Source organism: Arachis ipaensis, chromosome B4 (genome assembly GCF_059453495.1).
Source record: "Arachis ipaensis isolate K30076 ecotype BB chromosome B4, ASM5945349v1, whole genome shotgun sequence".
Classification (NCBI taxonomy): domain Eukaryota; kingdom Viridiplantae; phylum Streptophyta; class Magnoliopsida; order Fabales; family Fabaceae; genus Arachis; species Arachis ipaensis.
The window spans coordinates 121,955,645-121,970,695 of NC_142439.1; the positions used below are offsets into that span (position 1 = coordinate 121,955,645).

At 36.7% G+C, this 15,051-nt stretch overlaps 1 protein-coding gene across 2 annotated transcripts; it reads right to left on the minus strand.

The window, feature by feature from the left end:
• Positions 1 to 472: 472 nt before the first annotated feature.
• LOC107639623 (regulatory-associated protein of TOR 1) lies at positions 473 to 13,687 on the minus strand. 2 transcript variants are annotated; one of them, XM_021121535.2, is made up of 24 exons: positions 13,028 to 13,663; positions 11,695 to 11,797; positions 11,123 to 11,205; positions 10,885 to 11,043; positions 8,885 to 9,001; positions 8,600 to 8,757; positions 7,891 to 8,045; positions 7,644 to 7,788; positions 7,484 to 7,562; positions 7,214 to 7,315; positions 6,659 to 6,742; positions 6,457 to 6,567; positions 5,417 to 5,773; positions 5,128 to 5,314; positions 4,379 to 4,951; positions 3,894 to 4,223; positions 3,669 to 3,783; positions 3,115 to 3,239; positions 2,890 to 3,035; positions 2,695 to 2,796; positions 2,271 to 2,291; positions 1,818 to 1,903; positions 1,567 to 1,651; positions 473 to 1,433 (listed from the first exon to the last, which is right to left on the minus strand). In XM_021121535.2, exons 1-24 carry the CDS (start codon positions 13,370 to 13,372, stop codon positions 1,095 to 1,097), a joined length of 4,107 nt encoding a protein of 1,368 aa, XP_020977194.2. In that variant the 5' UTR covers positions 13,373 to 13,663; the 3' UTR covers positions 473 to 1,094. The 2 variants fall into 2 exon arrangements, with proteins under 2 accessions (XP_020977194.2, XP_016198658.3); XM_016343172.3 differs by lacking the exon at positions 2,271 to 2,291 and having other exon boundaries at positions 13,028 to 13,687.
• Between the last annotated feature and the right edge of the window lie 1,364 nt (positions 13,688 to 15,051).

Consider the following 15,051-nt stretch of genomic DNA (forward strand, 5'->3'; position numbering starts at 1 on the left):
CAATAATAGACTTGGTGGTGAAAGTAACCAAGGGATTAGAACTCGTACAACAGAAGTAGTGGCCAACGACGTACAGCAACAATAACTTGCCGATGTACACAAATAAAGACACCACAACGGTCAATGGTAGGTCACCATGAACCAATTAACAACAGCAACCAAGTGAAGGCAAACTCTGCTATTGTATCAATTCAAACTCGATCGTTAACACCTCAATAAGTTGATCTTTAAAAGCTTAAACTGAATTGAAATTTGACACATTTGACTCATTGGTTGGTAAGCTGATTTGGTTACAAAACAATAACAAAAATCTATAATCTATTACGTGTAATGACTCGCTATTAGTTTACTTATAGTCATTCCGTAATGTTACTAGATGAAAATTTGAATAGTGTGTCGATTCTCTACGCAGTGTAAACAGTGAGATTTTGGGCACTAGAGGATTCCAACACAGGAGTTAAAAATTCTGAAATTTTAGTCTCGTACTAAAACAGCACACTGGCTCAAACTTAAATAAAATTACACCATGGCTACAAGGTTTCCCCCAATTCAAAGATTATATTTGAGTGAATATGCCTCAGTTCTCAGCAGTCACACCACCCACATCTGTCAGCAAACTAAATTACATATTCTGCTAACAAATTTACAAATTAAGGGGGGATTGGGATATAACACACAACATAGGAATGGAAAATAATAATAAAGAAAATTATTTACACACATTTACGAAGATCATATTATTTGACAAAGCCTCCAATGAATACGCATGATTACTCCCAGTCAGGTGCAGCTCTTCTAACATGGAGGCTAATGAATGAGTTGCATAGACTATCAGCAATTCAGCAGAAATGCACCTTACCAGTATGTTTCAGATTTATTCACAGCGGCAATGAAGCGTAGTAACAGGATTTAATTACCCAACAACCAAACTGTCTCATTGGCTGAGGCATTGCATGATCATCCAACAGCAAGAAATAAGCATGGCTTTCCTTAGACATGTATCATGCACTCTTCTGAGCTGGAGACAACCAATGAAATCAAAGAGAGAGAGAGAGAGAAAGGGGGGGGGGGGGGGGGGGCGACGAACTGTAGATTCATCTTGCTTGAGTGTTCTCATCAGCATAGATACAGACACATGCATCTGCAGCACCAGCAGCAAGCAAGACTTGGTATGGGTGGAAATTAAGGCAGCTGACAGACCCAATTTTCTGAGCCATAAGGGTAGGATAGTATCGAATAGTGCCTAGTTGATCTCCTTCAAGGCTGAAAACTTTAATAAGTTGCTTGGCTGAGCCACTGGCAATGATTGGAGCGTGTCTATGTACAGCTAAAGCTGTGAGTGAGCCCCGGTGAGCTTCAATGGTAAGATAGGCGCTACTATGATTTCTTATATCAAGGAATTGAATATCTCCAGCCTGAGAAGCACTAACAATCTAAAGAGGAACACAAATACAACATAATTTCATCATCCTTTTCATATCAAATCCATAGATTGTTATTGAATTCCTACCAAGACGGACAACATTATATGAAAAAGCAAGCAAAAATTAGTAAAGATGATCTTACCTTTCCTGGGTCTAGTCCAGGTTGAAAGCCAATCCCCACCACCTTTTCAACTCTCTGTGTATGTGGCCGTAATCCACAGATAAGCCTAAGAAGCAACATTGTCAGTAGCCATAGTTAGAAAAACAGTAGCCATTAGTCAGATTTATGCAAGATTGCAGTGATTATATAGCTGATAAATGACAATGCTGCTCAATTCAGTTTCATCAACTAAGCAGATCAAAACTTGGAAGAAATTCACCAGAGATGCATACATTTCAGGTGTCCTGATGTCATAAAGTCTAACAGAACCATCTACAAAACCAGCCGCCAACTGTCCCCCATGAACTTGAGATGCAGCCTGAAATATAAGTAATAATACATATATCAGGAGAGAAAATCACTTTTAAGGAGCTCATATCTACATCTCTATCAATAGAATGGATAAAACAAATACAATCGGGAAGGCAAACCCCATCAAAAAGTTCAAAGAACCAGACGCAGAGCCAACTGAGCAATTTATATAAGCATTCAACTCAGATCTTTCTATGCCACCTCTAAAACCATAAACAGCTAGAGAATGAAAAATATATAATAATTAATAAATGATGTGAGAGCATACAACAAAAATTCCAAGGTTATTAGTTTTTCATAGACCATCAATCATTAAACATACCATATCAAATCCACTCCCAAAAGTCAGAAATGTTTAATGAAAAAATGATTACCCTGAGACAATCAGTTCGTAACTGTCACCCATAATAGCCAGTTAGCCATGCATGCAAAGACAAAAGTATGACATCAGAGATTGGGAGGGAGAATTCAACTATAGAGACAGTAAACATGAGGTCAACTGCATAAAGGTAATTTGAATAAGGCCTAGTTTAAAAAAAAAAAAAAAAAGCTTAATATTTTTTGGAATAACAGCAGTACATATATTGGATCGTTGTTACCAGGAAAAAAATAAATAAATAATGAGCAGAGTTCAAAACATATAATTGCCATTCCCAACATAATAGAAAATTTTACCCCAGAATAACACTTGGTAATTCCTTAATAGGATAATCCATCGGCTTAGTTGGCATGCCAAAACTAACTTGACAACTAAATAGTTACCAAGGCAAACTAGACTATGCACTGAATGAGGCTTACCAATGCTGAGATACTGCAATCCGATGATGAAGGTATAGGATTAACAAGCTGTTCTTTATCAAGATCCCAGGCCAAAATAGATGATATCTCACCCGATGCATACTGGTAAAAATTTACATCAATGAATATAACTGACATCACAAGATAAAACAACTTGGAAGTATTATTTCAGGACAGGATGATCAAAGAATATACCAGATAACCACTCTGTTGTTGCCAATCAACAACTGCATTGACACTCCTGACACCAGGTTTATGACCATGAATTGAAGAGAACGCAGTTACAAGTTTCTGTTTGCCTTTCAGAGTATAATCCTTCCAGATCCGAATGTTTCCATCAGCTGTCATGAGATTGACCTAAAATTTAATATTCTGCCAATAATTTAAGAAGGTATCATGGCAAACTGTAGAGAAAATTACATGAAGCAGCAAGAAGTAAGCTATCATCCAGCTCATTCATTAGGCAGAGCTTAGAGATTCCCTTGTCTGGAAAGTCATGGTTGTCGAAACTGTTTAGTAGTGTTGCCTCTTCATGGTTCCATATTCTGTGAAATAAACCAAAAACAAAAGAAAGTCAAAAATAAAATTCAAATTTTCATAATATGATGACTAACAAAAAAATCATGAAAACCACATAAATATTGTCCTGAGTGCTGACAAACAAACTAAAACACTCTTAATGCCTGTAAAATAATGTTAACACTTTTTGTTGTTTAGTTGCCCAAGTCTCTATTTATAAACATCAGTTGGTATTTATGAGGTCTACTCGCCATAAAGCTAAACAGACATCTGGAAATATTTACTCTTACCAACTCCCTACTGCTACAATCCTTAGTTCTGTAAATAAATTAACCTAACTCCCAACATTTCCTATGCAGAAAAATCTATCTTGCTCATCTAAAGTCATCCCCAGCTTCTTAATACTCTTATTACTCTCCACATAACTAATAACAGTACTAAAACACACTGCATACCTAATTCGTTCATTCTCATCAGCAGCTATCACAACAGGAGAAAAAGGTTGCATCAACACCGTTTGTGTGCCTCTTGTGTCCCATTTAGCTATTGGATTTGTTAGCCTGCTAACAGCTGACAACATAAAATGGCATGAAGTTCTTATTAACCAGAATATATGAAGAACGTGTACCAAAAGAAAATCATATTAAAATAAATAAATAATCGGAAGAAAGAGAACAAACCAGAGTGCTGGCATTTTGTGATGTGCTCCAATGCAAATTTTTCTCTCTCTTCTCTTCCAGCTATTATGGCTTCACTGTCATCTCCAGCCATTAACAGCGGTTTGGAGAAGTGCCCACAACTCCAATTATATATAATTGACTGTGGAAGAAAGCTGCGATCCGATGTACCAGTAGCCCCACCAGAACCTAAAAGAGGATCAGCTAAACCTGAGTCTGGAGAATTCATCAGATGGGGCCTAAATTCCAATGAACATACTCTACGGATTCCTGATAAGTAATTTAGACGAGGTGGGCTAACTGGAGGAGTTCTGAAGGTTAGAGGGGAGTGACCTGCCAAAGATGCATTCAATAATAAACAAACAAGTCGAAACATACTTTAGTGGGAATTATCACAAAATTCAAATTGGTGAACATTACTGAACTGCTTTTACAATTAACCTACATGATTAACATTAATAATCAAATTAAACAGAAAGGAAGATTACCTCCATTCATATCAAACCAAGAAGAGGAACGAGCCAATCCTGTAGCTTCACCAGTAGACTTAAATGGCTTTGCCACCACTTGTTCAATACCTATTATGGAAAGTACCCGTCGACCAAGGTTTGCAATCCGCGGAGATGGATCTTTTGCTAAGGTACACATAGCATGAACACATTGTGAATACAATGCATTGTCCAAGGGTTTTTGGCCACCATGGTTAACAACTCCATTGCTAAAACCATCATTCAGTATTCCTGAATCAGAATGATGAGATGAATCATCAGACAATGGGGACCCATGCATTATTCCAGAACCAGTGAGAGGACTGCTAGAAGAGCCACGCCCATCTCGAACCACTGAAGAATTATCATTTCCAACCCTCAAAGGACCAATTTGAGATGAAACAATACTTCCACGAGGCACATGTTGGTTCTGGGTAGGATATCCACTAATTGAATCTTTTATGTTGGCCAATGAAGGTATCGAATTCAGGAAAGAATTAGTCTGTGGTTTCCAGTATGCAGCAGCAATAGATTTCAGGTGCTTGTTATGGCCAAATGCGAAGCGAGCTAATGCTGACAGTTGAGAGAGCAAAAAAAAAAAAAGTTAGATATCTTGACTGACCCAACCATATATATTGATTTCTTTTATTTTTTTTCCCCCTTTTTTGTGTGTTTTTCGGGTGGGGGGAGATGAAATTCCAGGATTTTGTTTGAAATATCAACGTGAATTCAGATGTTTATTCACCTACCCGCAGCTACCTCTGCCCTCACCAATGGACTCCCATCTGATGCAACACTCAACAGACTCTTCACTATACTAACTTCAGCCCTAAATTTGTCATCATCATCACATTCTCCATCTCCTACAACACCCCTACATGAATCAAATCCCACATTGAGAAGGGTGCCAAGTGCAAAAACAGCAGATGCCCTAACCTGAGGAACAAGAGAAAACCATGACTTGGTTATTTAATTAAAATATACAAAGATATAGTCATCCCATAAATAGAAACAGAGCTAACAGTTACGGTAGTAGACCTCTGGCTGGGGTTCAGACAGTAGAGGAGCAAATACAATAGTAGCACCATGCAGCAAACCCATCGTCTGTGCCTCCGTAAAGTCTTCCCACAATTTCCCCAAACACAGGCAAAGCCACTGAAGGAGAAGGGGTTCAGTTTGTGAATCATTAGGAGATGAAGAACTCTGAAGATGCTCTAAGCAGACATGGATCAAGCCAGCTTCAATACAAGCTTCTTGACCTCGTCGATGACCGTCCACAATAACAGCCAAAACAAAAGCAGCCATCGCACGTTGCTCTGGATATGCTTCAATGCTATCAAGAAACTTAATAAAATAGTTATGACCTCCATCCTTTACTAAATCAACCTGGCATGACTGCAACCCAACAATAGATCATTATCCCTGAATGATAGACATGCGACAACTAGAGCTCTAACAGTAAATTGAGGTTGAAAACAAGAGATATACTAGAATTTCAGAACAAAACAGATAGATTTGTAATATTAACAATTACCCAGGTACTTTTTTCGTTTTGGTCAAATAAGGTATTTATGAGTATTTAAGAATTGTTTATGTACAAGAAGATTTGTAATATTAACAAGATTGGAATTTCTAAATAACCTCAGAACACTAAGTTTCCCATCCTAACACCCCCCCCCCCCTCTTCTCCGAAAATTCTTTTTTCTTTCCCTTTTCCCCATGGAACCCGAGAACCCAATGAGAATTATAGGAATAATAGTTTTCTCCTACATAGGGATCTCTTTCGATAGGGTATTGAATAATAGTACAACTAATAATATAGGCTATATAGTTCCCATATCTCTGTTTGCTCTTTTCATTATCTTCTACTTTTGTCTAGAGCCATATATAAGGCAATAAGTACATAAAAATAACATTGTTTATGATAAAAAGCCCCAAATTTCAACAGAAGTGACATAATAAGCGAAACTCGCCTACCAACTCATGCATAACAGAGCAAGTGCATATTTTTATGATAAAAATAATTTTAAAAAAATGGCATTCACTTGAAGATGACAACCCATCTCCTCCAAAAGTACCTTGTCAAGTGCCAGAATCTTTGTCCATATGAATACGAGAATTTGGCGTAGTTCTGGTGTTGTTGTTTGTAACAGCTTTAAAACATAAGGAAATATTCCAACAGACAATGCCTTCATATAATAAAATTGATATCATGTCAGAATATGATTTTTGTTTAGAAATAGGAACAACTAAGAGCTGATGAATTGAGAAAAACATTACCAGATCTACAGCCCATGGCCCCATATCAAGGAACCTTCCAAGGAGTACTAAAGCACGAAATCGATGGCTTTGACTAAGTAAAACCTGAAATCAGAACATAGCTACTTAAAGACAAAGAATGACCACTGAACACCATCAACAAAGAGCACTTAAGTTCTATCCACATATATTTGACAATTGACATCGAATTTCCAATGGCTGAATCAAAACCTAGAATTATCATATGTTGTTTGCATTGGAATTACCAGTAAGTAGCTTAATGTTTAACCTAGGATTTAAACATGATGACGAGGCACTTAATCTGTAAGGAAATTTTGCTAAAGAACTAGATTCTCACAAGTACATATGTTTGCCAAATTTCCATCAGAATATAATGGTCAACCAAATTAAATAATTTCAGTCAATTATAATCTCTTTCTATCTTACCCACCACAACCCACTTAAGGAACAGGGCCTGACAGCTGATTTGCAAAAATCATGCAACCTACATAACAAAAGTATCAGGAACCAATCTGATGGTTCCAATTGTAACAAAAATCAAGACATGTGACACACCTGAAGAACTATAGGCAACTGCTCTGGTGGTTTCTTATGTTCAGAACCATGGTCAAGCCATACCTCAAATGCTGTCAACTGCTCACTGAAAAATGTGCTGGGCTGAAGAAGTCAACATGCTTCACAGGTAAGTTCCTCTTATACATAATCTTTAGTATCAGTGTATTATTAACAAGGATTTTCAAACAACAATACCAGAACCAATTCCTTTATTATAATCAATTTCTTAAAGAAACTTCGTATTAGCCATATAAGAAAAGACCTGCATACCTGGAATTCGGCATTAGGATTGCCAACTAACGAGGGAAGTTGCGAGAGGCAGAGCTCAGCGGCCATGTCCCATGCATCCCTGCAGTGTAGGAAAACAACACCAATTGATGATAGATGTTACCACCTATTTTAAAATCATAATAATAATCACCAACAATACCACATATGATGTTGATGGGTTGGGGGCAAATTTGGGTGAGACACAGGAGAACAATTTGCAGATCGCATAATTCTCTCAGCAAGTAGAAAATTTCGAAAGAGACTTGCAACAAGCAAATCCTGTCTGAACAGTCTTTGAAAAAGATCTGTAGCATAAAATCAAACATCAGTTAATTGATACCAAATAAAATTGCTTGCTAAACGAATCAAAAAGATACAGCTCGGCAATTTCAAGTCCAGTAACCTACCATGAGAAAGAACATTCCAGGCAATTGTGTCAGTTACTGCCGTAAAGATCCAGTTCAATTCACCTAAAAGTGTCTTTCGATCATTGGGACGGCCAGGGATCTGATCTATAAGTGAGTAATCAAGTGACCCACGAAGTAATGAACGTGTGCAAAACCTGGAAACAAGGTACACCACAGAAATTACTAAAGGCCAGTTTACTAAGAAATATACACTTATCACTGCTCAGAATAATACGAAATAAAGACTTTTACTATAAGGAAGCAGAATCAAACATAAAATCAACCGGGAAAAAGGAAACCATATTTATCACAATGGTCACTTTCTAACACCATGGCTGCCGTAAACATGTAGTCCGGATCAGGTAATCAGTTCACCGGCAAAAATACCATCAAGTAATCAATCATGTTTTTTAAAAAGTTAATAATAACAATGTATTCTTTTTTAATTAAAGAAAATGACAATAATGATTGTGCAACCATGAAACATCCATAAAGCCACTATAAAAATGAACATGGTAGGTTAGTAAGGGAATGAAGGAGGGATCAATATGGGAGGTGTACAAACTAGAAAGATTAGGCAAACCAATGTATTATTTAAAAGCCCATGCATAATGTGTTTACGTATATATTATACACTATACATTATATCTTAAATATCAAACAATTTAAAGATGAAAAACTAAGCAGGAATTAATGAGAGAAGCTTCACCATCGTAATGCCATCTTTATAGGTGTTGTAAGGCAAGATGTAAACACATCAGCTGGGAACTCTGCACTTTGAGGCAAAGTCTCATGCGATTCACATGCTGCAAGCAGAATGCAATCCCTTGTGGACCCAGAGGAATTAGAAGCACTCCATTCATGTAGCTAACAAACAAGCAGTCCAGCATCCACAATTTAGCAGTCCAGATTACAAAATGTCAAATAATTTTCCTTATATTGGCAACTTTCTTTATACCGTAATTAAACATCATTTTAAGTGCAATGTAAATACCTCAATGAAGGAATTAACTATCAACCCAGCAGCAGAGCAATCAAAAACATAAATTGATGGGGTCTTCAGCCAGGAATCAAGGTCACTGATGGGTAAAGGGATATACTGTGTATAACTCTGCAATATTTTTATTAACAATGAGAATAAGAATGTCATGAAGTTCTTTCATTACTATGATTCAATAGTATATTAAAGGCTTTTTAACTATTTTGAACCTACATATAGCAGTCAGGGAATTAAGCTAATCAATATTCTCTGACAAATAATAATTTAGATCCTGTTGGGACCAATTTAACTATTTTAAACCTATAGTATAGCAGTCAGGGAGTTAAGCTAATCAATATTCTCTGATAAATAAAAATTTAGATCCTGTTTGGGCCAATTATCAGAGTAAAATTGGTCTTGCTGATAATTATTGCCACCAATGGTACTTACATCTCTTCCTACCCCTCACAGTTATGTTCTTTTTATCAAATTATCTGAGGAAACTAAGATGCATAACTAGTACAGAGATTGAAATTTGTTAGAAACAAACAAAATATAATATCTGTAGATATCAACAGTATCAGTTATGATTTGATATTCATATTTACCTTTATTTTATGATTATTTCCTTATTTGATTAGGATTAGGGTTCCCCAATTACTATAGATAGGAACAATGTCTTACCTCTTGTAGGATATAACACACCAAGAAAAAACCATATCTTCACTCTTCTATCTCCTATCTAATATCCACACTGTTAATATGGTATAAAAGCCTATCCTAAGGTTGTTAATGAGTCATCTATAGATATCTAGTCCTACAAAATTCATGCTCTAAATGTCTAGTCATGGGCTTGAATACATCCTGCCGAGAGCTATGGCTATAATAGGCTTTCTAAGACAAGGCAAGTTTCACCTAATATGGCATCAAGGCAGTATACCAATACCATCCTCTAGGACATGTGACATTACTTTTCTTTACCAAGTTCATATAATTTGGAGTATTGTTATTCCTTCTATTATAAAGAACTACTATTCACTACCAACTTTTCTCCATCAGCCACTTTCACAATCATTGGCTAACTTCTACAACATTGTTTCCAACGACCAATCTCACCAACAAAACCACCTCTTGCACGACCCTTTTCCAGGAAAATCATATCTTTGTTTGGTCTCTACACATTACATAGATGTTACAAGCGTTCCGTCATGTTCTCCAACCGCGCTGCTTCGGCCAACCACGGCAGCACATCCTGCATAATCTTAGAACAACGCTTGCGTTGTTGAACGAGCCTCGGTCTCCTAGATGTATCTTCAATCTGGATGCTGCTCCAGTGATTGGTTTTCATGTTACCATTTTCAACCCTGTTTTCAAAGACCAGTGGTTTTATATGTTTGTGACTAGTTCTGCACTTCCAAAGATGTTTGATGATTAAACCTCTTGATTGTTTTCGGCTAACTATATTGTTAGTCCTATTGGTCCTTAAAGTGTTCATGTCATCACTCCAGCAATCTCTCATCAACATACTGTCTTTTGGCAGTCCCAACTAGCCTCATTTCATCTTCAACAACTCTAGCCTATTCTCCATCGTATTTTATATCATTAAGGGTCAAATTGTAACAATCTTAAAGCTTAATGAACTTTAGTTTGAGGAGTGCTAGAAATTATCAAAGAATATTAGCGATGATCTCATACAATAGATTTTCATATTTACCTTTATTTCATGATTAAATCCTTATTTGATCAGGATTAGCATCTTGCCTATTGTAACAAACCATGTAATATCATATTAATACAATTCATATTAGTCACATCCTTTCTATTCTCTCTTCTTTCTCTTCTATCTAAAGCCCACAATAATAATACCAACAACTAAGCCTTGTCCTACCATGTGGTGTTGGCTACATAGATCAAATGAAACCTAATAACTTATCGTAGATTATTTCTATATATAAACCAATTATATTTGATTTATCACATGAATAGCTGACTTTAAGAACTAAATGGGAGATCACCTTATTGAAGACCCAAATTTCACCGTTAGCAGTTGGCTTTGGCACACCATGCCCATTGTAATGAAATAAAACTCTTTCTGACTTTGCATATCTACGACATGAAGTGCAAAGCTTCTTCACCTCATCCACTGTAGGATCAAGTTGATACTTGTAGCGAGCCTGTTAGCATGCCCACAAGGTTAACTAAAAATCAAATCCAAAAAGATAGTGTGAGGATGACAAGATTAAGATATTCAACCTTTGGTTGCCATCTTTCATATTGGCTGCTCAAATTTTTTCCAATTGACTCTAATGCCTTTTGCGGTGCCATAGAAAAAGGATCTGTTCAAATCAGAAAGGTAAACATTCAGAAAATGTCCAGCTTAAGAAATTTATCTGTCTCGTTAAGAGAGCTGCAACTAACTCAATTTTTATGCTGGGCATCAGAAAGTGTGATACCAGAAGTTGAATAAAATAATTACAAATATGAATTATAGAGTCAATCCATAGGAAATAAGTGCAGAGTACATAAGAATCTGCGTTATCACCCAAACTGCATTTACATTGGTTTGGAGTTTGGAGTATCAGCAATTAGAAATTTCGAACTTTAAGAAACAAGTAACATTTCAGGACATAATATAAGTGTATAACATTACTTTGAAGGGACTAACAGCTACTTCCCAACGTCAACTGAAAATAAAATTACAAAAATAAAAATAAAAAAAAGTCAAAAATATCAAATCAGGAAGTTATTTAGAGCACAAAAGTTCGCAAACCCTGGAAGACAATTTTTTGTAGCAAATGGGATCAAAGAGGAGGTAAGACAGAGACCTATCCAGCACTCCATTCTGGCACACGGAGATATCTTTATTACATCTGGTGGATCAACACTAATGTTTAAACATAATACTAGAGCTACACATCCAGTCTTCATCTGCACCACAAAATTAGGACTTAAATCAAAAGCATGCCTCACATTGAAACATAAAAATATGAAATGTCAACATCATTCAGAAGCAAGGAGACACTCTAGAAGAAACTTTATTCTAATTACAAGGAGAGAGAAGTTAAATATCAGTGCAGAAACCAAGGATAAAACAAGACCAAGAAAAAGAAACTTCTGTTGAAATGTTGACTACTACTTTCTTTTTTGTGTTTTTTTATTTTAAAAAATAAAAGAATTTCATTATGATAAGAAAGAGAAGATACGGTGAATTGGAGGCAAAGACTTCCTCCGAACCAAAAGGAAACAAAGAAAGCCAATTAGTGAACTGTGCCTTTCCAATCTCTCAACATGTCTGAGAGGGCAAGTCCTCTGAAGAGACCATATGCTTTACACCATAGAGATGCATGATGACAAATTCTATCCAATACAACAAATCCCCCTGAAATTCTATCATTAAAAGTGTGTGAATTGTGCTCCAGAGAAATAATCCAGATACTGGCATTCAGTCATTTTCTCATTTTCTCATTGCCAGAGAAAGAATTATGATCCTAAAGAAATAAAAGGAAACCATTTTCTCATTGCCTCGGCTGAGAAAATTGCTTCAATCATGCAATTCCAGACAGATTTACCAAATCTAGGTTCGGTAAAATAGGAACACCAGAAGTGTCACTATGATGTTCATTCAGAGTTAGTTAGTGAAGCTTCGTCAATACACATATTGCGTTCTTAGTATTATCATCATTTCCCAGATCATTTTAATTCGAAATCCACCAAACTATCACACACTCTAGAGAATAAAACAAGAAGTTGATAACCATTCATATATTTAAATTTTAAAAACAAAAAGGTACAACGCTCTAGAGCTCTATTTATATATGCCACTTTGAACTTCACTTTCTGTACCTTAGATGATCCAAACACTTCTTTGACAAAAATCGCATACATTCACAAAGTCTATTACATCCACACAAATACCATCCGTCTAAGAAAGGAAAAAACTTCGAACTTTCTAATACATATTGCACGTGACCCTAAATTAACACTACTTTCATTCATATCCAAATTATCATTGTCAAATTGTTAAATCGCCAATCCACCACAGCATAACGCAGAAAACAATGGAAAAAGAACACAAATAAAAGGAACAACAACAAATTGCAATTTGCAACCACTGCATACTGAACTCCAAATTTAAAATTAAAGAAAATGCAAGCTTACTCTGTCTTTGGGCCGCCATTTCGACACAAGGCCACTCTCCGACGGTCCAACGGGGACGGCAGCCTCAAAGGCCTCATGCCGGAGCTCGCAGAGGACGACAGTCTGCGGCAAGTACGCCAAGCTAGTGGCAGCGGCGTTACCGCCGTAGCTGGCACTGGTGCTGGTGGTGGCAGTAGCAGTTCCCGACTCGGAATCCCTACGCTGAGAAGCGAAATCGGTGTCTTCATATGCGGCAGCGGCGGCGACGGATGAAGAGGAGGCGGCGCAATCGTCGGCGAGGTGGTTGGGGAGGAGTAGGACGGGGGATTGGGAAAAGCGAGAGGCCATTGAATCTCCCAATGCCATCCAAATCTCGAGAGAGCTCAGAAGCGATCATTCATTTCGTTTCAGTGTGAAAATGAAGGGATCCGAAGAGGGGAATAAAGAAACAAAAAAACCCTAGGGTTTTTGAGCTGAATAGAAATAATAAGAAGAATATGAAAAAGAAAAAGAAGAAGACGATGATTAAGATGACGATGATGATGGTTGGGATGGTGATGATGAAGGTGGTGCTGTGGGGTTGTGTTAGGGGAAGCAATACCATAAAACAGTGGCGGCACTCTTTTCTTTGTTTCTGGGTCTCGCGACTAGGGGAACGGTAATGGTAAGGATTTTTTTAAATAAATATAAAAATCTATTATTTACGAAAATATGTAATTTGTAGTTTTTTTTTTTTTTTATCGATTTGCATTTTATATTATTTAGCTTGTTTATGCTTTGTACTATAAAAAAGATAAGACATGATACGACACAGTGGTATGATGTTGGCACACATAGTGTGTAATGTGATATTTCGTTTATAATGTAAATAAGATATACGCGATCTTATTTTAAGTAAGAAGCGCACTTATATATTGAACTTGTAACCGTGCCTTTTGAAGTCACTTTTCATCTATTTTTTTCTATTTTTCTCCTACTTTTAGTCTTTTTTAATCATATTATCGAAGTATTCGGAGATTAAGGGACGCGCAGATGCACGAGAAGAGGACATCAATCGTCTGAACGCGACATAGCATATTGCTAGAGCAATCAACTTCCATGTTAATATTGTTATTTTCATGTTTAAGTTAAATAAGCATATATTATAGTAATGGTTAGGGTACTTCTATAAATATAGTATATATTAGGTGGTAGAATGTAAGTAAGTGTTAATGAATAGGGTTTGGTTTAACTTATTAGGCAAATTATTTTTTAAGTAAATGTTTATTGCATTTTGTTATTTATTTAATTTTATTTCTATATTTTTAATTTTAATTTTGATAATTTGGTAGATATCTTTTTCGAAAAATCTCTACATACAAGTCTTTTAATTATATAAGTCTTACAAGTTCTCAACATCTCTTATCCCTAAAACACGCTTCTTATGGCACGTATGTTTCACGCGCCTCCTTAACAGATTTTTCAATCACTCAACGCGCGAATATATAACTTCCTTTTTCGAAAGGATTTCGTTTTCTTTTTCGAATTTCTTCTGCGTTTTCTTGCCTTCTCTCTTCGATCTCTTTCGAGCATTTCTCTCTGCCTTCTTCTTCGTGTTTTACGTTCGTTTCTCTCTGCTTCTTCTTCTTCTTCATTTACGTGCTTCAGATTTTTCGTTTCATTTTGCGTTTATCCATTATTTTTTGACATCAAGCTGTGAAATCGTTTTTGAAGATAATGGATGATTCAACTTCAGATTCTCAGCTGAACCAGAGCGAAGTGGATTTTGAAACTGAATCCAATCAAGTCACTGAGGTGTGATTTAGTTTTAGTTAGTAATTGGCGGGGTAAGGGCGGTGGTTCGTCCCGCTTGCGCTTAGATGTGAGGTCGGAGGTAATAGATCCCGCTCACATCCCTTCGGATCATCAGAGCGTGCAGGCGCAAAATCCTGTACAGTGATCCGAGCACTATATATCGGGGGTTCCCACATCATGAATCTGAAGGGCAACATCTCCATGGAGATGTGTCGGGTTGACAGTTGAACCGACAATGTGATATCATAGCC